At 40.5% G+C, this 25,547-nt stretch overlaps 1 protein-coding gene across 4 annotated transcripts in view; it reads left to right on the top strand.

The window, feature by feature from the left end:
• The window catches only part of klhl17 (kelch-like family member 17), a 37,998-nt gene extending 33,680 nt beyond the window's left edge, over positions 1 to 4,318 (top strand). For all 4 annotated transcript variants that reach the window (XM_052092025.1, XM_052092026.1, XM_052092027.1 and 1 more), the window contains exons 9-12: positions 170 to 258; positions 527 to 600; positions 711 to 892; positions 2,234 to 4,318. In XM_052092025.1, coding sequence (XP_051947985.1) covers positions 170 to 258; positions 527 to 600; positions 711 to 892; positions 2,234 to 2,462 — 574 coding nt within the window. In that variant the 3' untranslated portion in view covers positions 2,463 to 4,318. The remainder of the gene's footprint in view (positions 1 to 169; positions 259 to 526; positions 601 to 710; positions 893 to 2,233) is intronic.
• Positions 4,319 to 25,547: the final 21,229 nt, after the last annotated feature.

Genomic DNA, 25,547 nt, shown 5'->3' with positions numbered 1-25,547 from the left:
CAGCCACCTGTCAGAGATCTAGCACAGCTATAAACCAACAAAGCAATAAATCACTAAAAATGTATTTTACTGGAATGCTGTTTCGTTTTTGTAAGTGTACATTCTACATCTAGTTGTTATATAAACTGATCTCTCTGTCTCAATTATTTATTTTAAATTTTTTCTCCAGTGCGGAGAGGTACGACCCTCTGACCAGTACCTGGACCTCTGTCGCTGCCATGAGCACCAGGAGGAGATATGTCAGAGTGGCTACTTTAGGTTAGTTATGCCTCAAAAATATACAGTATATTGTCTTATTCATTATAATAGGTTAATATGCAATAATTGCAATGAATTGTCCTGATCACAAGCAACCAACTTCAAGCACTTGCAGGGTGAATATCTCAAAAACATGCCCAGTTATGTTTTAATTTTCAATAAAATGTTGTCAGAATGCAAAAAATATAACAAATATTCAGAAAATTAGGCTACTTTAAAGAGCAAATATAATTTCTTATTTTTTTCACTTATGTGTTTGTTCTAACAGATGGCAGCCTGTATGCGGTTGGTGGGTATGACAGCTCTTCACACTTAGCCACAGTAGAAAAGTATGAACCACAGGTAGATTACACATGTTGAAAGCGCCCCACAGCATGTTTCTGTTTTTAGTTTTCTCTCCATGGATAAATTAATTATTAAATTCATTATTTCTTCATCTCCCTTGTTTTCAGAGTAATACCTGGACTGCCATTGCCAACATGCTTAGTAGGAGAAGCAGTGCAGGGGTGGCAGTACTGGAGGGCATGCTTTATGTTGCTGGGGGCAATGATGGAACCAGCTGCCTAAATTCAGTGGAAAGATATAATCCAAAAACCAACAACTGGGAGGGAGTGGCCCCAATGAACATCCGCAGGTATGATAGTGGCCTTTAAAGGCTGTTGAGAAATGTTTAGTCAATATACTTGGAATAAACAGCTCACGCACACCTGTTGGTTTGTAATCTGTTAGTACACAGTCAATACAATGGACAAAATCAAAATTGTCTTCCATTGATTAGATAACCAGATAGTCCCGCCTAAACATCATTGGTTGAGCCAGATTGGTCTGGCTGCTTAATATGCTCAAACAAACAAAGCAATGTTTTGATTGAGCCATAGAGCCACATTGTTTACTCTTTTGGGGGTAAATGGCGATTGGAGATGCGCCGATATGACGGTTTTTGGGCAATAGTGATTTTAACAAAACACTATGACGATATCAGTATTTTGCTACTTACCTTATTTTGTCATCAGATCACTGTTTTGCTCAGGAGTTATGCTTTAAAAATGTACAAAGAGGTACAAAATCTTTTTTGACCTTTTAAGAATAAATAATTCCCATTGAACATGGATTGGATCTATTTAACACATGACAGGCCAAAATGTTATAGAGAGCAAACCAGATTTAAATATAAATAGAGGTTAAAAAGATTTAAAAAAATTATAAAATAGATAAATATCATAGCATGATGACTGAGATGATTTTGTCATTTCTAGAAAATGTTTGCACTTTTGCTTTTGCAGTTTAAAACAACAAATCTCACATTTTACATGTACTGTCTGTACTGTGTATGATAGAATATAAAACAATTCATATTATGCATATGTTGGGCAATTCCATGGGAATGTCGACCACTTTATAATAAAATAAAACATTTTAATAAAAGGAACAAAAAGCTCTTTTACCTAACGTGGGGTAATGAATAATATTGCCGTCCAGATCTCTACAGGGCGCCACTTGCATACACAGTGCTGACTTGAGCACTGAAATGCATACTATATTTTAAAGCGCAGTCTTTTAAGGTTTAATAATCATGCAAGACCATATTGTAATTTTAATCTTAACTCAATCAGTTGTGCAGCCTTAATGGATATCATACCAATGACTCAGAAGTCAAAGTGAGTCCAAGTGTTTTAGATTGTATCCCCTTATCGTGTACTGTAGGTGAGTGCAGCTTTCACAACTGTCACGTCCGTAATGGTGGGTTGTCCTCATTAATATAAGAACAAGAAAGAATACAAATTTAGTTATTATATGTTTTTAGGAGTACCAACCCTTCTACGTTTTTTCTGAATTGTGCGTTTGAATTCATTGTTTTTACAAAGTGTGCTGATAATTAATTATATATAAATCATAGTTGTTTTTTATACTGGATTGGTGTAAATAATTGGTGTAGATACAGGTGTAAATAAGCCCTTATTCTGTTGATTTCCAGAAGCACTCATGATCTGGTTGCCATGGACGGCTGGCTCTATGCAGTTGGAGGCAATGATGGCAGCTCTAGTCTCAACTCCATAGAAAAGTACAACCCTCGGAGCAACAAATGGGTGGCGGCGTCGTGTATGTTCACACGCCGTAGCAGTGTAGGAGTTGCTGTTCTGGAGCTCCTCAACTTTCCTCCTCCGTCCTCCCCCACTCTTTCCGTCTCCTCCACCAGTCTTTGACAAAGGGTAAAGACACGCCTTAGCTCCAGCGGCTTGCCCTGCATGGCCAAGAGGCGCAACTGCTCGGTGTGAGCGAGTGCCACGTGGGCCACAGCGCCTTCCCTCTACCTGGAGGATTACTACACCGTTCCACAGCTCATGAGGGTAAATAAAGGCTGAAAAGAAAAGAAAACACTCTCACACACTCCAGGCAGCCACAGCTCTCACCCTGTAAACCCCAGTGCTTGAAAGTGAAAACTCATGTTGCTCTGCCAGTTTGCGGTCACTTTGTGTATGATGTATATTTAAATGTATATGATTTATGATTATTTTTGGATTATTTAAAATAATAAATAATTACATTTAAAAAAGAATAAACATCTGTAGGAATGTAGCTCTTGAGAGACTGCCAAGCATGTTTACAGAAATGTTGTCTTTGCAGACAATAATATTGTAGTTCTACTGTGCCACACTAGGTGGCAATAATGAGCAATGCTGCCCTGTCTCACCACAGATGCGCATGGACATATAGAAGCAGAAAATCTCAAAACGGTGGCTGGACTCTACACTACATCAAATCATAATATATGTTTTATGTATTTTCCTATTTATTTATCAAATGTAATATAAGCATATGAAATTATTTCAGACATGTTTGAACAATCACCTCTGTCTTTAAGATGGGAAATACTATATAGTTTTAATGGACATGATTATTGCATATCAGAGAAACACTGGTGTTATATTTGTATGAAATGTGATTTTAGGGAGTTGATCAGGTATTCAGTGTTTTATCTTTTGTGTTCAGTTATCTTTCTGTAGTCATGAATTAAAAGCCTTTGAGAGTTTGAGCTCAATATGAGTACAAGCTCTACTAATATTACACTAACCAGGAGAAATGTCTTTTGACTAAATACAATAGCCATACCTAAAACTAGCTGTGACATAAAAGCTGCACTTTGTCATTTCTCATTGTTTTAAAAGGGTTATCAGTGCTCAGAATTAATTCTGATTAACTAACGGGTAATCAGTAATACTAAGACTTCAAAATCAAGCCCTTTTATCAATGTCAGTAACTCAACTTTTATAAGCTCTCAGTGTTTTAAGTCACATTAATCGGTATTACCTATTTTTTGGCATAAGTCTTTAGTTTGTTTCTGGATTTTATCTTATTCATTACGCAAAGAGGTAGATCACATTGAAGTATGGGATTATTTGCTTTCTTACCAGGGTTGTCGGTTTACAAAGTTTAATTGGATCTAGATAGTTTACTGTGTTGTGATGTCATTGGTAACAGCAACTACTAATGCATCTTACCTCAGAGGGGCAGAGTTGAGCTGTTGAGTGCACTGCTCACCCTGAAACAAGACAAGGCTCGGCAATCCTCCTTTCTGCCATTTCACTTAGATTTGGAAATGTTGCGTAGTGTTATAAAATATTTTAACTTCTGAGAAGTAATAATTTATTTTCCTTTTTTGAAGGACTTTTTTGATTTAAAGACACTCGTTCCAGGTCAGTGTAATGTTTATGTCCAGGGAAATCATAGAGTTTGTGTGTCTGAGGACTACAGAACATTTTCTGTAGTGGTTGACAGTAAGTACAGTAAATAACACACAATCCACCCTACAGAATGGAACCATGTATATAACCAGATATATTGAAACTCTGTGCAATTGTCAATGTAACTGTGGCTTTCTTTTTTTATTATTTGGATTGTACTGTTGTTGTATGTGTCATTTATTTATATTGAGCTGGTTATGTTTCACTATATTTAAGAACAAATGTCAAAATGATTTTTGCACTAATGTGAAATGGAGCAATACACTGCTGTATAATAACAAAACACACTACTGTAAATGAAATAAAGATGTATTCAGGTGGAATTTAAGTTTCTTATTTTATATGCTTCGATGTCAATCCATAACAAAAAAAACGTGAGAGTAACACTTTAAAAAAATTGTTCATGCAAAAATAAATATAACAACGATTTTTAGAAGAATATCTCAGCTTTGCAGGTCCCTACAATGCAAGTGAATAGTGAATAAAGAGAGCATAAAAGTAATCCATAAGACTCTAGTGGATTAATCCATGTCTTCTGATGCAATCCAATTGGTTTATTGTGAAAGCAGAACAAAATATAACTGTATATGTTTTTAAAAAATAACATTTGTTATCCCCTTCTCTTCCAATTTGGAATGCCCAATTCCCACTAAGTAGGTCCTCGTGGTGGCTTGGTTACTCACCTCAATCCGGGTGGCGTAGGACAAGTCTCAGTTGCCTCCGCTTCTGAGACTGTCAATCTGCACATCTTATCACATGGCTCATGACACAGCAGAGACTGCATGTAACACACAACTTACTACGCTCCCCATTGAGTGCAAGGACCACTAATCGTGACTGCAAGGAGGTTACCCCATGTGAATCTACCCTCCTTAGCAACCGATCAAATTTTGTTGCTTAGGAGACCTGGCTGGAATCACTCAGCACACCCTGGATTCGCAACTCCAGGGGTGGTAGTCAATGTCAATACTCAATGAGCTACCCAGAACCTCTTTTCACCTTATATCATGACATTGCAGTCTCTAGGCACCATTTTATCTCAATTACACTTCCTAGAGCGTGACACATGCGTAGAGCGCTAGATGGTGCTATAGGAAGTGTAATCGAGCTTGAAATCATGATGGCCAAAGATATTGCTGATGTCAAGATTTATAGTTGGACTATAAATAGAGCTGATATATTCTTATAAAAAAAATGTTTGATTGTGTTCTGCAGAAGAAAGAAAGTTATACACATCTGGGATGGCATGAGGGTGAGTAAATTATTAGATAAGTTTCATTTTTGGGTGAACTGTCCCTTTAATTTTTCATCACCTATTAATCTTTGTTAATGTTAATTGAAACATACGAATACATTATTTTTTTTGTTTGTTTTGTATGTTAACAATAGTCAGTGCAATATAAACTAACATGAACAAACAATGAACATTGCATAGTTAATGATGTAAAAATATATTGTTCATTGTATTTAATAATGCTAACAAATAGAACCTCATTGTAAAGTGTTATCCACATTATTAATATGATGAAGGGTGTGAAAGGCATAGTTAACCCAAAAATAAAATTATTCAGTTACTCATGCTCATTACTCGCCTTTAAACTTGTATGACTTTTTTTCTCTTCAGATTTAAGTCATTATTCTCTGAAAATCTAGCTTGACAGCCTTGGACACTATTCGCTTTCATTGCATAGAAAAGAGCAGCTTGAGCATTCGACTCTAAATATCTTTGTGTGTGTGTGTGTGTGTGTGTGTGTGTGTGTGTGTGTGTGTAGCGTGTATTTATCACTTTGTGGGGACCAAATGTCCCCATAAGGATAGTAAAACCCGAAATTTTTGACCTTGTGGGGACATTTTGTCGGTCCCCATGAGGAAAACAGCTTATAAATCACACTAAATTATGTTTTTTGAAAATGTAAAAATGCAGAAAGTTTTCTGTGAGGGTTAGGTTTAGGGGTAGGGTTAGGTTTAGGGGATAGAATATAAAGTTTGTACAGTATAAAAACCATTATGTCTATGGAAAGTCCCCATAAAACATGGAAACACAACATGTGTGTGTGTGTGTGTGTGTGTGTGTGTGTGTGTGTGTGTGTGTGTGTGTGTGTGTGTGTGTACCACGGAAGAAAGCCATACAGGTTTGAAGACAGAATTTACATTTTTGGGTGAACAATTCCATAAAGACAATCAAAATGATACAGTGTTTTTATTATTAATGTGTACATGTTAAAAATACTACTACACTAATTAATTAATAAAAAAAAACACTAATTACAAATGATTTAATGAGCTACTAAAAACAAACAAGATTTTTTTTGGGGACAAGAGAGGTAGTGCTCCAAAGCTCAACCCATTAGAGTATCATTTTGATTTTGTTCCAGCAGGTTCTGCTGTGACTGATCTGCGTGGACAGCTGAGCACTCTCACGTTACCATCCGAGACCTCAGCCACGCGGCACAAACACCTGTGCTGTGTATTTACGCACACGTACAGACACACTTGAGCAGTACATCTGATAGGAGCTGGATGTATATTTGCATTTGCTTAGAGGGGAAGATACTTTTCATGACTATGTAGTATTGTCCTAGGTTATTTTAACATCCGCGTGTTTGTGTGTTACCCCTCTATAGCTGTCTGTTGTAAGGCTGCGAAGGGGGATTGTCGCATGCCACTGCGCATGCTTGCAGCACACTCGTCTGCACTGATGTGAGGGCCTTTAATGAGTTTACAGCCCGGAAAGGCAGCTGCAGGCACAGATACTTATCAGAGAGGAGACACTAACATAGCCACGGTCTCTTGTCCAGTGGTTACATGGCCAGTCACCATACACAAACATGAGCTTGCTTTATTCACCTGAGCTCTGTCTACATAAACAGTTTTGTGACTTTGTTTTGCAAAAATGAATCTTTATAAATTTACTTTTAAAACTAGTTTACACAGTTCCAGATTCTTTGCTTTGTTTTAATCATGATAGTGTTCCTTACTTGTGATTAACATGTTTGAACATGCTCACCTAATGTCCTCAAACAGGTACCAAACGAGTCAAGTCAAGTGGTTTTTGTTGTCGTTCAACCATATACAGTTAGTACAGTACACAGTGAAACAAGAGAATGTTCCTCCAGGACCATGGTGCTACATAAAACAACATACAGACTACACAGACTAAATAAATTACCTTTATAAAGTGCACGAGCAAACGTGTGCAGAAAGTACGGGACAGTAAACTAAAGTACTAAAACTGAACAGGACAATAGGCACAGTGAGAGACAGTGAGAGACAGTGCTGCACTGACCAGTACACTGTAGTGCAAAAAGATGACAGTTTCTGAAAATGCCAAATGTAAACATAGCATACCATGAGATAGTGTTCTATGGACATAGTAGTTATTGAGGTAGCAGCCAGGTATAAAGTAACAATAATTAAAGTGCAACTCAGGACACGTGTGTGTGTGTGTGTGTGTGTGTGTGTGTGTGTGTATGTGTGAGCGTGTATTTATCACTTTGTGGGGACCAAATGTCCCCATAAGGATAGTAAAACCCGAAATTTTTGACCTTGTGGGGACATTTTGTCGGTCCCCATGAGGAAAACAGCTTATAAATCATACTAAATTATGTTTTTTGAAAATGTAAAAATGCAGAATGTTTTCTGTGAGGGTTAGGTTTAGGGGTAGGGTTAGGTTTAGGGGGTAGAATATAAAGTTTGTACAGTATAAAAACCATTATGTCTATGGAAAGTCCCCATAAAACATGGAAACACAACATGTGTGTGTGTGTGTGTGTGTGTGTGTGTGTGTGTGTGTGTGTGTGTGTGTGTGTCAGTCCGGTCTCTGAGAATTGAGGAGTCTGATGGCTTGAGGGAAGAAGCTGTTACACAGTCTGGCCGTTAGGGCCCGAATGCTTTGGTACCTCTTGCCAGATGGCAGGAGGGTGAAGAGGTGTGTGGGGTCATCCACAATGCTGGTTGCTTTGCAGATGCAGTGTTTTTTGTAAATGTCTTTGATGGAGGGAAAAGAGACCCCGATGATCTTCTCAGCTGTCCTCACTATACTCTGCAGGGCTTTGCAGTCCAAAACAGTGCAAGTCCCAAACCAGGAAGTGATGCAGCTGCTCAGGATGCTCTCAATATACCCTCTATAGAATGTAGTGAGGATGGGGGGTGGGAGATGTGCTTTACTCAGCCTTCGAAGAAAGTAGAGATGCTGCTGGGCTTTTTTGGCAATAGAGCTGGTGTTGAGGGACCAGGTGAGGTTCTCCGCCAGGTGAACACCAAGGAATTTGGTGCTCTTGCCGCTCTCCACAGAGGAGCCGTTGATGTTCAGCGGAGAGTGGTCACTCTGTGCTCTCCTAAAGTCAACAACCATCTCTTTTGTTTTGTCCACATTCAGAGACAGGTTGTTGGATCTACACCAGTCTGTTAGCCGCTGCACCTCCTCTCTGTATGCTGACTCATCGTTCTTGCCGATGAGACGCACCACGTTCGTGTCATTGGCGAACTTAATGATGTGATTCGAGCTGTGCATTGCTGAACAGTCGTGAGTCAGCAGAGTGAACAGCAGTGGACTGAGCACACAGCCCTGGGGGGCACCAGTGCTGAGTGTGGTGGTGGTGGAGATGCTGTTCCCGATCTGGACTGACTGAGGTCTCCCAGTCAGGAAGTCCAGGATACAGTTGCAGAGGGAGATGTCCAGGCCCAGCAGGTTCAGCTTTCCAATCAGGTGCTGAGGAATCATTGTGTTGAATGCTGAGCTGAAGTCTATGGACAGCAATCGAACGTATGAGTCCTTTTTATCTAGGTGGGTGAGGGCCAGATGGAGGGTGGTGGCGATGGCATCGTCTGTTGAACAGTTGGGACGATACGCAAACTGCAGTGGGTCTAGTGAGGGGGGCAGCTGGGTCTTAATGTGCCTCATGACGAGCCTCATGAAGCACTTCATGATGATAGGTGTGAGTGCGACGGGACGGTAGTCATTGAGGCAGGGCACTGAAGAATTCTTTGGCATGGGGACGATGGTGGTGGCCTTGAAGCACGTTGGAACTACGGCGCTGCTCAAAGAGATGTCGAAGATGTTGGTAAGAACATCAGCCAGCTGGTCTGCACATCCTCTGAGCACCCTGCCAGGAATGTTGTCTGGTCTAGCAGCCTTCCGTGGGTTGACTCTACGTAGAGTTTTCCTCACATCAGCCGTGGTAAGACAGAGCACCTGGTCGTTGGGAAGAGGGGTGGTCTTCCTCGCCAACACGTCGTTCTGTGCCTCAAACCAATCGTAGAAGTCGTTCAGCGCATCTGGAAGGGAGGAATATTTGTCACAGGCAACTGATGTTGTCCTGTAGTTGGTGATGGCCTGGATGCCCTGCCACATGCGCCGCGTGTTGCCGCTGTCCTGGAAGTGACTGTGGATTCTCTGGGCGTGTGCGCACTTTGCCTCTCTGATGGCCCGGGACAGTTTGGCCCTCACTGTTCTTAGGGCAGCCTTGTCGCCTGCTCTGAAGGCATAGTCTCTGGTCCTCAGCAGCGCACGCACCTCCGCAGTCATCCACGGCTTCTGGTTGGAGCATGTGGTGATGGTCTTGGAGAAGGTGACATCATCAATGCACTTGCTGATGTAGCTGGTCACTGATGCTGTGTATTCCTCCAAGTTGGTAGAGTCGCATATGTTGCAGCCTCCCTGAACATGTGCCAGTCAGTACATTCAAAACAGTCCCGAAGAGCAGAGATGGCTCCTGCTGGCCAGGTTTTCACCTGCTTCTGGAGCAGTGTAGGTTGGTGTAGGTCTCAAGTGAACATTGGGGGGTGACCGAGGTACGTGTCCCCACCATTAAACTGAAACAAAATACACGCCTCACTTTAAATCTACGTCTAAATTAAAAAGCCTATTATAGGCTTTTCAGCTAAATGTAAAAGTGAAACACTAATGAGGCACACATTGATTCAAGAAACTACATAAATGTAAAAGGTAACTAAAAGGTAAAAATCAAAACATTGTTTTGTCCAACAAATATTGTAAGAGATAAATATCAGTATAAATTTATGACATTTAAAACGTGTGACAATATGCCCCGATAAAAATGTAACGGCATGCTCCGACCTGACTTTTATGAGAAATACCTGTCCTAAGCACATTTAAACCTTTCAGTAAAAATCTGCCTTCACAATACTTTAATCTACTCTTGGCTTAATTTATGCCAGTGTGGTTTGATTATGTTCCTCTGTATACCCAAGAATTACAGTATGACAAAAAATATGATGATAGTGATTTTATTTTTTTTAGCAGATTTAACAAAAACTATTTTAATTTCATTAAAAATTTTTATTTAGGTGTTTTAAACATACAAAATACATTAGCAAAATTTACATTTTTACTCTAAAGCTTATAGTTATGGAGACATAGCCATAGCTGTGTCATGTGTGACAACCAACCCCAATTTCCACAATATCATAGTATAAAGCATAAAGCATAGTTTTACATTCTGAGATAGCAGCACTGTTACAATCCAATAATATAATACCTGCAGATTTGCAAGGCCTGGCTTAAAGGGATAGTTCAGATGTGTATGACTTATTTTCTTCTTCTGAACACAAACGATTTTTAGAAGACTATTTCAGCTCTGTAGGTCCATACAATGTAAGTAAATGGTGAGCAAACTTTGAGGTCCATAATCCATAAGACTCCAGTGGTTAAATCCATATCTTACAAATCTCCACTTTTACTTTCAACTTCTTCTTCTGTTGCTTTTGGCAATTCACATTCTTTGTGTATATTGCCACCTATTGGGCAGAGAGGAGAGTATAGTAAAAAAGGACTTAAATATTGATCTGTATTGTATCGCTCTTGAAGACATGGATTTAACCACTGGAGTCTTATCGATTACTTTTATGCTGCCTTTATATACTTTTTTGACCTGCAAAGTTTTGGTCACCATTCACCAGCATTGTGAGGACCAACAGAGCTGAGATATTCTTCTAAAAATCTTAGTTTGTGTTCTGCAGAAGAAAGTCATACACATCTAGGATGGTATGAGGATGAGACAATTATGAGAGCATTTTCATTTTTGGGTGAACTATCCCTTTAAGTTGTTTAAAATTACTTTACTAAAAAAATATCTGATGATCTTTCAGAAAAGTTTCATATTCTAATATGGTTGGTGAAGACAGCTGTTAAATGGTTGTCCTTTTGATTTCAATATATCCAGTTTACCTAATGAGCCTGAAAGTGTTTAAAATGATGTATAAAAAAATACTTCCTTAAATTTACTAACTGTGCATTAGTTTAGTGTTATGTGTTAATTGTGTACATACACAGTTATAGCTAAAAATGTTTGCAGTTGACAGTCATTGATAACTATTTAACAACAATCATTGTTGTTAAAATGTGTTTTACCAGTGTATGCTGTTACAATCAATAAACTACATGTGAAAGTACTTATCTTATAATGTATCATAATAATATATTTAAATAAAGATTCAACTTTTGGGTGTTTATAAAATTAGAAGTCGATTATTCAGCACGTGCATATTTCCAGGGAACAAAGAAGCATTTCGCTCTCAGCAATTTAAATCTCTCTGTCACAAAATTCAGCGTTAATGCTATTTTTAATACAACATTTTTAACATACTCATCTCCACTTCTGTTGTTAATAAGTTAATAAGAAATTCCACAAATGATTCCACCAAAACTCCTTTTACCTGTTTGATCTGGCCCTTCAAATACTCACTTATTCCACCTCTTACACCCTGTTTTTTTTCTTCTTTTTTTCTTTGTACTATGAGAGCCCTGACACCCGTGGCTTTCTCTTGCACACGTGGTCCATTAAAAACAGGCAGATGTGTGAAGCACCCCGACTCACCCGGCGAGTCTGAAAAAACATTATAGAGGGACTTCCCAGACGGGGCCCTACCAATAACCTTGCTGACTGCACAGCTCTGCTGAATGTGTGAGAGACTTTGACTCACAGTGTACACTAACACACACACACACACACACAATACTGAAAATGAAGTATGTTAGCACTGTAAAAGACGTTTGACTAAAGGATTCATGACTCTGTTGGTGGATTGATGTTGTTATAACAGCACAGACAGGATAACAGCACAATGAATTATGTTTGGGATATTTTTCCTTTTAGTGTTCACTTATCTATAAATCTTGTAAAAAAAAAGAATCAGAATCCAAAGCAGATTTTCCCTTTTAGAGTAGGAAATAAGTCATTGTTTTGAGTAAGATCGGAAGTAGGGCTTCTCTCACAAAAATGTTGTGGGCAGTTGATAATACACTGTTGAGTTTGACCTCCTTCCATTTGCTTTCATTGTCCTTTGTGACCGCTTTCAGAATGTGTTCAACACCTACAGACTTCAGCAAATATAAGCAATTCAAGATGGTGTATAAAAATGTTTTATGTTTGATTTTATCAATCTAACAATCAACATTTTTTATTTTCTCTGGCCTATTACAAACCTTCAGTTTTTACTGAATTCTTGAATACACAGAGAATGTTTTTGTTAGACAATAATAGTTCTACATACTGACTAAATATTTTTTTTTTACAAATTACATGGTATTGTTATATTGTCATAATCACAACAGTCAAAATTACTGTTACACACTCACACACACACACACACACACACACACACACAAATATATATCATTTCAAAGTAATTTGAATTATATATCTATGTTATTATACTTTTTTTTATTTAATCTGATACATAAAAATATTTTCATAAGATAATGATACTGTGATAAATCTGACATGTTCTAAAATCCTGTGCTTATGTAAAATTATAATCTGAGTGTGAAAGACAAGTTCAGACAGTTAACTACATTTAATTCTTTTTTGTAATAGCCCAAATATCAAACTTAGTCGTCAAACATCAGGATTTTCAACTAGGGATTTGCAGACTTCCTGGGATCTGTGAAGAACTGATATATAAAAATTCAAAAATATGTGTTTGGATAATTATTATTTAATTTTTATTCTTTAGAAATATTCTCTTTATTAAAAACAATATTTCTAAATGTGGTATATGAATGAGTTTTTATGTTTGCTGATGTTATTAATGAAAGTTTTTATAAAATGGAATAAAAAAATCAAATTTAAGGCTGGATGTATATAAAGTTAAAAACAAAACCTGGTCTAACCTTTAAAAATCATCCACTGACACCTGCATATATTGATGTGGGAGGTGATCCGACCTTTATTCCAATAAGGGTTCTATCGAAACTCTCCATCGGGAGCAGACAGAAACCCATATGACTGCAAGTTAGACTTTCCCAGACTATATCAGATGTTTCCCTGATTTTTTATGAATCTGTCATTTCCTTTAGGAGCCTCAGAGCTGCTACACAGTGAGCACACTGTGACTCATCCTGTAGTTCTTAAGTGTTTCAAGAAAGAGCAGAGGAATGATCATCTCCATTTTTTGCATGGCAGCTCTAAGCTGATAGCAAGAAGAGCTCTTTCAAGCAAATATTCCTTTTATTACCAACTGCCTTCCCCATATTATTACAAAGTAATAGATTAATAGGTTAGAAAAGTTATTTGCAGGCTTATACTTTTCCCCACTCCTGGCATAACTACAATTTTGGCCAAAGTTTTCAGTTCACCTTCTGTCGCTCTCTCCACGTTGTATCGGCGAAGCGACACTAGGGGTCTCTCTTGAGCGTCGATATATACCTCTGTTCTATGAAAAAAGGCCAATGAGAAGTTGGCAGACGATATTTGCATATCCCGCCCCTGGACATACGGGCATTTAAGCGGGGCGAATACGGGAGTTCATTCAGAAAATGTCTTCGGAGCCGATGGTCGTGCATGCAGTCTGCTGCGAGTCACACACCAGTTCCGCAGGCCGTTGGAACCGGGCCTCGCTGTGTTGGCACATCAACTGCCTAGAGCTGCTGGCTGTTTTCTTTGCCCTGAGGAAGTTTCTCCCGTTAATTCGAGACAAACATGTCCTAGTCAGGTCAGACAGCACCACAGTGGTAGCCTACATAAATCGCCAAGGCGGAGTACGCTCCCACCACATGTCACAGCTCGCCCGTCGTCTCCTCCTTTGGAGCCAGCAGTGACAATGACCTCAATGTGATAGCGGACGCACTGTCACGACAACGCTTGCCCAGCAGGGAGTGGAGGCTCCACCCACAGTCGGTCCAGCTGATCTGGGACCGGTTCGGCAAGGCCCAGGTAGACCTGTTTGCCTCCCAAGAAACCTCCCACTGCCCACTCTGGTATGCCCGGACAGAGGCTCCCCTTGGGGCAGACGCTTTGGCACACAGCTGGCCCACGGGGCTGCACAAGTACGCATTTTCCCCAGTGAGCCTTCTTGCATAGGTGCTGTGCAAGGTCAGGGAGGACGAGGAGAAAGTCATCTTGGTGGCCCCCTATTGGCCCACCCAGACTTGGTTCTCGGACCACACGCTTCTCACGAGAGCCCCTCAGTGGCGAATTCCCCTGAGGAAGGATCTTCTTTCTCCACGCTCTGGCACCCGCACCCAGACCTCTGGAACCTCCACGTCTGGCCCTTGGACGGGATGCGGAAGATTTAGCCGGTCTACCATCGACCGTCGTAGATACTATCAACCAAGCCAGAGCCCCCTCTACCAGGCATCTTTACGCCCTAAAGTGGCGCCTATTCGCAAATTGCTGTTCTTCCCGGGCTGAAGACCCACAGAGGTGCGCGGTTAGGTCAGTGCTCGTGTTCCTACAGGAGAGGCTGGAGAGGATGCTGTCCCCCTCCACCCTCAAGGTGTATGTCACCGCCATCGCGGCTCACCACGACACGATAGACGGCAAGTCTCTAGGTAAGCGCGACTTAATTATCAGGTTCCTAAAAGGCGCCCGGAGGTTAACTCCCTCCCGGCCAAGCCTGTTCCCCTAATGGGATCTCTCGATCATCCTCACGGGCCTCCAGAGACATGTGTCCGGCAGACACATACGTGATCCTAAGACCGCGACCGGGTTACATGCCCAAGGTTCCTACCACACCCTTCAGAGATCAGGTAGTGAACTGCAAGCGCTGCCCCGGGAGGAGGCAGACCCAGCCCTTTCGTTGCTGTGTCCGGTACGTGCTTTGCGTATCTATCTGGACCGCTCGCAGAGCTCTAGAAGTTCTGAGCAGCTCTTTGTCTGTTTCGGGGGACAACAGAAAGGGAACGCTGTCTCCAAACAGAGGCTCGCCCACTGGGTTGTCGACGCCATTTCACTGGCTTATCACACCCAGGCCGTGCCCCCCTGCGGGTCCGAGCTCACTCAACCAGGAGTGTTGCATCCTCATGGGCACTGGCCAGGGGCACCTCCCTAGCAGACATCAGCAAGGTGGGCAACAACTAACACTTTCGCGAGATTCTACAATCTCCGAATTGAGTCAGTATCGTCCTGTGTTCTCTCAGGTCCGAGCCCGTAGAACTCGGTAACACGCTGACGATCTGGCCGGTGAATCGCTTGTGCCTAGCTCCCTTTCCCTCAGCTGAGGTAAAATAGTGTGCCTTTGTTCCCAGGAGACTCCATCTTCGGATCCCTAGTTGATTCCTCCCTAGCCCTTTTGGGTCTGCAGTTCAGCGGAGGAACTCGCCGACCCAAACCACTACGGATACTTAATCTACCCTGTACTGGAATAGCTGCTCCACAGGTTAAGGCCTCCTGTTTGGACTCCCCCTGTGTGTAATTCCGCGGTACTGTCCCCTCACGAGCGGACCCCCGTGTCTCCCTTCGGCAGTTCCAGCTGCCTCGGTCGCCGTGGTGTAACTTCCCCCCTCCATGAGGCTGGATCTACCACCGCGCCAACTTTCCCACATATGACCCAAGCGGCCATGTGATGTATTCGCCACTCTTTGCCTCCCCTGCAGGGTAGGTGTGGTCTCCACAGGGTCTTCTCCCCCTGAAAGAATAGGAAACAGGGTAAGACCCCCTTCCCTTAATGCATGTAAGGGCCCCGGCTGTAGTAGCTCTATGCGAGAAAACATAGAGAGAAAAGAGGCCCAGCCGGGCTTGGCAAGTTCACAGGTTGGCAAGCATCACCTTGTTCCCCTCTCTAGGGTAACCAGAAGGATTCTAATGACTTAAATGGGACATTGGGGAAGGGTACGTGCAGCCTGATACAGCTGGTCGCCTTTGCACGTAAGAATACCTGCCCCGCTTCTGTATCAGCAGTTCACGCACACGGCTCAGCGCATGGCATGATTGAAGTGGGACCCCTAGTGTCGCTTCTCCGACACAACGTCTCATTCCCTCCATCGGGGAATGGAGGTTACATAAGTAACCTAGACGATTTGTGTTTTATTGTTTAGTGAAGTTCCGTTGTTATTTGTTATTGAGGGAACAATCTTCTCCATAAACTCTGTCACATTACTAAATAAGAGTTTGTACTTCTTGTGGTTTTAACATTTTCTGAATAAAGGAATGTGTAAGATGGAATGTGACAGTTTAGTGCCGCCGGCGTGGCCTCACTTACATTTCCTGGTTTGGCTGGTTTCGATCAGCAACCACCCACACAAACAATGCCCAATTAAGTTTATTTTCTAAAGGTAGACTGAAAATATGTCATGGAAATTAAAATCACACCATTAATAGTGAAGGCAGACATTTATGGAATTTCCTGTACTCATTGTTATTGTATGTCATTATACAGCAGTTGTATAAATCAATGTCACGCTCAAAATTGAGTTGTTGTACTGCTTATTATAACGGCTGCGATAACCTGCGGCCGAATCCATGATCTTGTGGAAATTGCTGTGTTGGTTCTGAATTTTTATGCAGAATTTCACCATGCAGTGAATGTTTATGCACCAAAAATATGCCCTGCAGTACCTTTGACATCACATTCCCCTTTCTGTAGTACCAGGGTTAGGTTTAGGTCTACTCAAATGTTTAATTTGGATAACGTCTGCTCATGTCATGTACTTGCACAGTGCGTTACGCAAAAGGTGTGTATATATTCAACTAGTTAAATATGCTTTTGACAGTTTGGAAATTCGGAAAGAAGAGACTGATTTTAGCCGTCAAAAATGTGACCTCATTGCTGATTCAATACAACTGCACTTTGCTCATGTGATATTGCTTAATTAGAACTGATGAACAATCACTGAAGAACTATTCAGAAAAATTAGGCCTATATTAAACAGAATCCCATGCAGTCTAATACAATAGATAATCATTCACAGACACACTTTGATTACTTCAAAGAGAAAGGCCAGCAATTGTAATTGCATTTGTTATAATGTAATTCTCTTGAGGCAATCTGCATGTCTGACAACTCAAAAGACTGGGATATCAGGGCTACAAACCCTAAATGGGATTAGATTACATGGTGCCTTGGCTCCTTGAATGCTTACATGGATTGTTGCCCTTATAATATGATTAGATCATATCTCACACATTAGCAAACACACAGGGACCCTACAGTCACAGGCAGAGTGTTCACAGCAAATACAAATAAATGTAATGCGACTCCCTGGTCAAACATATTTGTCCTTAAAAGCTCTTTGCAGATTAATGCCCCATTCATTATCACATTTTATCATGTGTTGTATAAAGTATCCATTTGCCCTTCTTGAGTAAAGGTAAAGGTACCTTCATGGAAACTGACTCAAGTAAAATTTAAAGTAGCTCATGTGAAAACGGCTTAAGTAAAAGTATTAAAGTAATGATATTAAATTTACTTTTAAATGTAATTTGAATCCAGGGCGTGCTGAGTGACACCAGCCAGGTCTCCTAGGCCCGGTTGCTAGGGAGGTTAGAGTAACATGGGGTAACCTCCTCGTGGTCCCCATAATGTGGTTCACTCTCAGTGGGGCACACGGTGAGATGTGTGGATGCCGCAGAGAATAGCGTGAAGCCTCCATACGTGCTGTCTCTGCGGTAATGCGCTCAACAAGCCATGTGATAAGATGCACGGACTGGCTGCATCAACGCCTGGTAGGGCAACAGCAACGCCCTCAACCGAAGGGTGGTGCGAACTGACAGACACATCATTGGAGGTAAGCTTCCCTCCCTCCAGGACATATATATACCAAGCGGTGTATGAAAAAAAGTTTATTATAGTCTACTTATTTTGTGTATACTGTATCTTGTATATACATTTTTTTGTATACAGTCTTCTAATTTTGTGTATACTGTATATTATATATTATGTATATTGTACAGTGTGTTGTGTAACAAGATGTGTAAAAAGACATTGGTGAAAACACTGGAGTCTTATGAATTACTCTTGTGCTGCATTTATGTGCTTTTTGGAGCTTCAAATGTCTGGCCACCATTCACTTACATTGAATTGACCTACATAACAGCGATATTCTTCAGAAAATCTTTTTTTGTTTGTGCTCTGCAGAAAAAATTTGAGAGTCATAGACATCTTGGATCGAATGAGGGTGAGAAAATTATGAGAGAATTTTCATTTTTAAATGCACTATCCCTTTAATGGTGCATTCAATTCACATAAGAAAGATCAAATTTATGGGATTAGTGTAAATTAACACCACAGTCCATAAAAATTGGAACACTGATGGAGGGAGTTGAGTCATATAAGTGACTAGAACAGAGCTGTGTGGGGGTGGGCTCTTTTCATTTGGTCCAATAAGCAACCACCAAGCAACCACACAGAACACCCTGGCAACTGCATAGCAATGTGCTGATACACAGTTAAAAAACTTAACAACAGCATAGCAACAACCTGTCAACCACCTAGAACACCCTGTCAACTGCAGAGCAATGTGCATAAATCACAGAAAACAACAGCAACAGCATAGACCTGGAAACCACATTGTCACAGAGGAGGCTCCCGTACCACCTCCTCTCTGCCACCAGAGGGAGCCTTCTCCGGAATATTAACTATTGGCTCTGAACTCAAATTCCCATAATACCTCTTACCTGGGACTGATTGCGCTTCACACCTGCACTGCATTTACACACACACACATATAAGACACTCTCACTCACCACTTCTCTGCGTAGTCTTGATTTGCCTTGGTTATCAATTCTGAGTGTTTATCCCGTGTTTTGTTTATCTGGTTTTGATCTTGGACTGTTCTTGTACTTCTGATTATTGCTGCCTGCCCTGAATTCTGCCTGTTGTCTGGATTACCCCTGCTGTTTCTTCTGCCTTGCTCTGTCTGCCCTGTTTGACCCAGCCTGTACGACCTTCCTTATTAAAAGCTGCAAATGGATCCTACTGAGTCTAGTGAATCATTACAGAAGACTTCGCCAACAACCGATCCAGCAGCAGTCATGCAATTGACCACTGAGCTCACAACCCAAGCTTCTCGTCTGAACCTGCATCACCAACAATTGAATCATCTGACTACACTAACTGAACAACTCGTACGAGGGTTGCAGGAACTTCGTACAGCAGTTGTTAATGCGCCAAGTACTCCTGCCGCCCCACCACCTCAAAGTGATCCTTCAAATACAGTGAGTACATCAGTTAATCCTCGGCTCGCTTTCCCTGACAAATTTGATGGCACTCCTACTAAATGTAAAGGTTTCCTACTACAATGCACGCTCTTCGTTGACCAACAACCCACTCTTTATTCCACCAACGCCAGCCGCATTGCATTTGTCTGTTCTCTGCTCACCGGCAGAGCACTAGTGTGGGCCACTGCCGTTTGGAGACCAGAGGGCTCCCCATTTGCTTCGTTTGAAGACTTTATTCAACAGTTTCGTCAAGTTTTTGAACACACCACAGAAGGAGGAGATGCTGGAGAACAACTCTTAATTCTCACCCAAGGGAGGAAAACTACAGCTGAATATGCTCTCACGTTTCCCACGCTCGCTGCCCAAACCAACTGGGTCGAAAATACATTGAAAACTCTCTTCAGGAAGGGACTAACAGTTGAACTTCAGTCTGAGTTAGCCTGTCGAGATGAGGGAAAGAACTTGAACGAATATATAGCTCTGGCCATTCAAGTCGACAACCTTATGCATTCCAGACGTACCACCCGAGCACCAGTCCATTACTTACCCGAGGCAGCAGCAACTCACGAACCTATGCAGATCGGATTCACTCATCTTACTCCAGAGGAACGTGAACGTAGAATGCAGAATCGGCTGTGCATGTACTGTGGTCAACCTGGACACATGAAGCTCTCCTGTCCTGTCCGACCTTCTAATCGCAATCAATCGGTGAGTCATCGGGGAAAACATCTACATTCTAAATCCAGTTTCTCTCTCCCTATTCGTTTGACCACTCAAGATCAAATTACTGATACTACAGCATTGATAGACTCTGGAGCAGCAGGAAACTTCATTTCTCATTCATTTGCCAAGCAATGTAACCTCAAATTAAACCCATGCCATTCTTCCCTAACAGTGGAGGCGCTAGACGGATGTCCCCTCGGAGAGGGCAGGATCCAGCGTGTAACGGAGAGAGTAAAAATGCACATTGGGTCTCTCCATTCCGAGTACATCCAGTTTTACGTCATTCATGCTCCACATCATTCCATCATTCTTGGTCATCCCTGGCTTCAAATCCATAACCCACTCATTTCCTGGAGAGAAGGTCAAATAATTCACTGGGATGAGACTTGTAACAACCGCTGCCTGTCCAAAGTCACTCAAGTAACCTGTTCTACACCAGAATCTGTCACATCAGACCCCGAACTGGGAAACATACCCTCTGCTTATGCCGATCTCTCAGAAGCCTTCAGCGAAGAAAAGGCCTCACAACTTCCTGAACACCGCTCAACCGACTGCGCCATTGATTTAATTCCCGGTACTACACCCCCAAAGGGAAGAATATTTCCACTATCTAAACCTGAATCTGAGGCCATGAAACAATACATAGAAGAGCTTGCTAAGGGTTTCATTCGACCTTCCACATCGCCAGCCGCTGCCGGCTTTTTCTTTGTGAAGAAGAAAGACGGGGGACTCAGACCATGCATCGATTATCGAGGATTAAATGAGAACACAGTCAAATATTGTTATCCTCTACCTCTTGTTCCAGCCGCCTTAGAACAGCTTCGTCGAGCCAAATACTACACCAAGCTCGACTTACGCAATGCTTACAATCTTATCCGCATACGTGAAGGTGACGAATGGAAAACTGCCTTTTCCACCACTAGTGGGCACTATGAGTACTTGGTTATGCCGTTCGGCCTATCAAACAGTCCTTCCGTTTTCCAGGCCTTCATGAATGACGTTTTCCGGGATATGCTGGACAAATGGGTGATCGTGTACATTGATGACATATTGATATACTCAGACTCACTGGAGAAGCACATTCGCCAGGTCAGATCAGTTCTCCAATGACTCATTCAATATCATCTCTATGCCAAAATGGAAAAATGTGAGTTCCATCAGACAAGCATATCCTTTCTGGGATACATCATCAGTCAGGAGGGAGTAGCCATGGATGAGAAGAAAGTAAAAGGAGTGCTGGATTGGCCATTACCCCAGACCATAAAAGAATTGCAAAGATTCTTGGGATTTGCTAATTTCTACAGAAGATTCATCAGAAACTTCAGTCTCATAGCCGCTCCTCTAACAGCTCTAACCAAACGTCACAGCCCTCGTATACTGTGGACCCCTGAAGCACAACAAGCATTCCAAGACTTAAAGACACGATTCACTACAGCACCCATTCTACGTCACCCTGACCCGGAACGCCAATTCATCGTAGAAGTGGATGCTTCCAATACAGGAGTGGGAGCCATATTATCCCAGCGACAAGGGAACCCCGCCAAGATGTATCCGTGTGCTTTCTTTTCCCGCAAACTTACCTCAGCTGAACGTAATTACGATGTTGGGAACCGTGAACTATTAGCCATGAAATTAGCCTTAGAAGAATGGCGTCACTGGCTGGAGGGAGCTAATCAACCATTCATCATTCTCACCGACCACAAGAATCTGGAATACCTACGATCAGCCAAGCGTCTCAATCCCCATCAAGCTAGATGGGCTCTGTTTTTCACCAGGTTCAAGTTCACCATCACATATCGCCCGGGCACCAAGAACACCAAAGCTGATGCCCTCTCCCGGCAAACTGAGGAGATAGCCCAGAACTCCAACCCTGAAAGTATCCTTCATGAAAACCTGTTAGTAGCCCTGGTCCAGTGGGATATCATAACCGAGATTCAACAAGCAAACCTTCAGATACCTACCCCCACCGAATGCCCAACAAACCTCCTCTTTGTACCTGAAACACTACGGCCCCGTCTCCTTGATAAAGTCCATTCAACCCCAAGTTCCGGTCATCCCGGAATCACTGCCACCATTCAACTACTCCAAAATCAATTCTGGTGGCCCACCCTTTCGCCCGATGCCATCAAACACGTTCAAAGTTGCATCGACTGTCAAACCTCCAAATCACTCCAAAGATTACCTGCTGGTCTTTTACGTCCTCTCCCAACACCTCAACGACCATGGTCACACATTGCTGTTGATTTTATCACTGACCTACCCAATTCCCAAGGCTACACCACCATTTTCACCATAGTGGATCGATTCTCCAAGGCCTGTTGACTAGTTCCCCTCACCAAGCTTCCCACTGCCTTCGAAACAGCAGAACTCCTGTGCAATCAAGTGTTTAGATTGTATGGATTACCTGATGATATAGTATCTGACCGGGGACCTCAATTCACTTCCACAGTATGGACAGCTTTCTTCAAGCATCTGAATGTGAACATTAGCCTCACCGCAGGCTATCATCCACAGTCAAATGGTCAAACAGAGCGCCTGAATCCGCTTCCTCCGAACTTACTGTCAACAACATCAACATGACTGGAGTAGATAATATTTCGCTTCTCCGGAATATTAACTATTGGCTCTGAACTCAAATTCCCATAATACCTCTTACCTGGGACTGATTGCGCTTCACACCTGCACTGCATTTACACACACACATATAAGACACTCTCACTCACCACTTCTCTGCGAAGTCTTCATTTGCCTTGGTTATCAATTCTGAGCATTTATCCCGCGTTTTGTTTATCTGGTTTTGATCTTGGACTGTTCTTGTACTTCTGATTATTGCTGCCTGCCCTGAATTCTGCCTGTTGTCTGGATTACCCTTGCTGTGTCTTCTGCCTTGCTCTGTCTGCCCTGTTTGACCCAGCCTGTACGACCTTCCTTATTAAAAGCTGCAAATGGATCCTACTGAGTCTAGTGAATCATTACACACATACTGTAGCAATGCTCCAAAACATACAGCAGAGATAACCTTGATAACTGCATAGCATGCCCTAGCAACCACCCAGAAAACCCTAGTTACCACATACTGTAGCATAAATGTGCTACAGACAAATATAGCTACAAACAAATATAGCAACCACAAAAAAAAACCATTCTAGATTTGCTTAGGCAAAGACCATACACATCTATAATTAAAATAAGTATTGTTGGACATTTTCGTGAGCGCTGGTAATTATTCATACACATGATACCTTGTAAATGTAAAATGTAAATGCATGTGATTGACTTTTGTATGAACATGTCTCCTGTAAAGGCGGGAGACATGTTAATAACTTCATTATTTAACAGCTTGCATAATGTTTAAGCCTAAACTTATCACATTAATTAGTCAAATATAAAATAAAAATATTAAACTTGCAAGGACAGTTTCTTGTCTTCCCCCACGCGCATCGCTTGTGATTTTGATTCAGATTCGTGATTTATAAACGAATCATTCATACCGCTTTTTGAATCTTTTTGTTCAGTTCAAATTAATCACATTTAAAAGATTAGAATGATTCTTTCAACTAATCACACGTCACTATGATCTGTATGCATTTTTGCACATACAGCTGTTTTTTTTGTTTTTGTTTTTCTATGTTCAATCGCAAAAGTAACGGAAGGGTCAGGAGAAATTTCAATTTTGAAGTATCAGATTTTTCTTCAAAATGAAGTGAAGTGAAAGTAAAAGTTTATAGATGTATACTCAAGTAAAGTACAAATATTACAAAACTATACTTAACTACAGTAATTAAGTATTGTACTTCGCTACTATACACTTCTGCATTTTATAAACAGCTTCAAAACAAATCTAAATGCATCTTAATTAGAGAACTATCATCAGCTAAATTAACAAAATGAATGTAAATAATAGGCTAAAAAAGAAAAACTAGCTAAAGATCAAATTAAATTTTTTTTTTTATTTATGATTTATTTATAAACTTTTTAAGATAAAAATAAAACAACATAGGAAACAAAGAAAAAACAACACACAAAGATATAAGATAGATAGATAGATAGATATACTTTTATACAAGATAGATAGTTAGATAGATAGATAGATAGATAGATATACTTTTATACACGATAGACAGATAGATAGATAGATAGATAGATAGATAGATATACTTTTATACACAATAGATAGATAGATAGATAGATATACTTTTATACATGATAGATAGATAGATAAATAGATAGATAGATATACTTTTATACACAATAGATAGATAGATAGATAGATATACTTTTATACATGATAGATAGATAGATAAATAGATAGATAGATATACTTTTATACACAATAGATAGATAGATAGATAGATAGATAGATATACTTTTATACATGATAGATAGATAGATAAATAGATAGATAGATATACTTTTATACATGATGGATGGATGAATGGATGGATGGATAGATGGATGGATGATGAAGTGGTGATGGCGTAGTGGGCTAAAGCGCTGAACTGGTAATCAGAAGGTTGCTGGTTCGATCCCCACAGCTGGATAAAAGCATCTGCCAAATGCATAAATGTAAAAGTAAATGGATGGATGGATGAATAGACAGATAGATAGCTCAACAACATACAACATTCTAAACATAAAAAATTATTTAATGCTGTTTTCACTACTTGCTATAATTACACACTGTTAACCATAATGTTGTCATTACTGGAAAAATCAAGCTGTCTTAATTAAAAATTACTTATAATTCAAATATCTATGTTCCTTGTATATATATATATATATATATATATATATATATATATATATATATATATATATATATATATATATATATCCTTATATAGCATTAATAAAACTTTTTTTTTTTAATTTCTGACGCAGGTGTAAATTGACGGGTCCTTAAACAAGCCCTCATAATAAATCTCTAACTGATTGACAAATTCATTTGTGAAATGGATTGCTGTGAACTGTATTATATATATATATATATATATATATATATATATATATATATATATCTATATACATATACATATCTATCTATCTATCTATATATATATCTATCTATATATCTATCTATATATATATATATATATATATATATATGGGGGTTGCGATTAAATGTGTTATGTTTAGTAAAATTTGCCGCACTGAATTAACGCGTTAAATCGACAGCCCTAATAAATAGCAAATCTGAGTTAGGTCTACTTGCATGTAGTTACCTTTATTAAATAGTTAAGTTAATTTTACATAATCAATACATAATTACACAAGTTTTAGAGACGCATTACTCATTTCAGTTGAGTAAAGTCAACTTAGTAGGGTTTTCAGTGCTTTTCAATGTCAATACTCATTTTGTTTTTAAAAACTTTTAAGTGTTTCTTTAGAAAATTAACAATATTAGTTCCTAATTATTAAAGAAATT

The sequence above is a fragment of the Xyrauchen texanus genome, chromosome 25 (genome assembly GCF_025860055.1).
Source record: "Xyrauchen texanus isolate HMW12.3.18 chromosome 25, RBS_HiC_50CHRs, whole genome shotgun sequence".
NCBI classification, from domain to species: domain Eukaryota; kingdom Metazoa; phylum Chordata; class Actinopteri; order Cypriniformes; family Catostomidae; genus Xyrauchen; species Xyrauchen texanus.
This window is presented reverse-complemented; position numbering and strand designations above follow the sequence as displayed.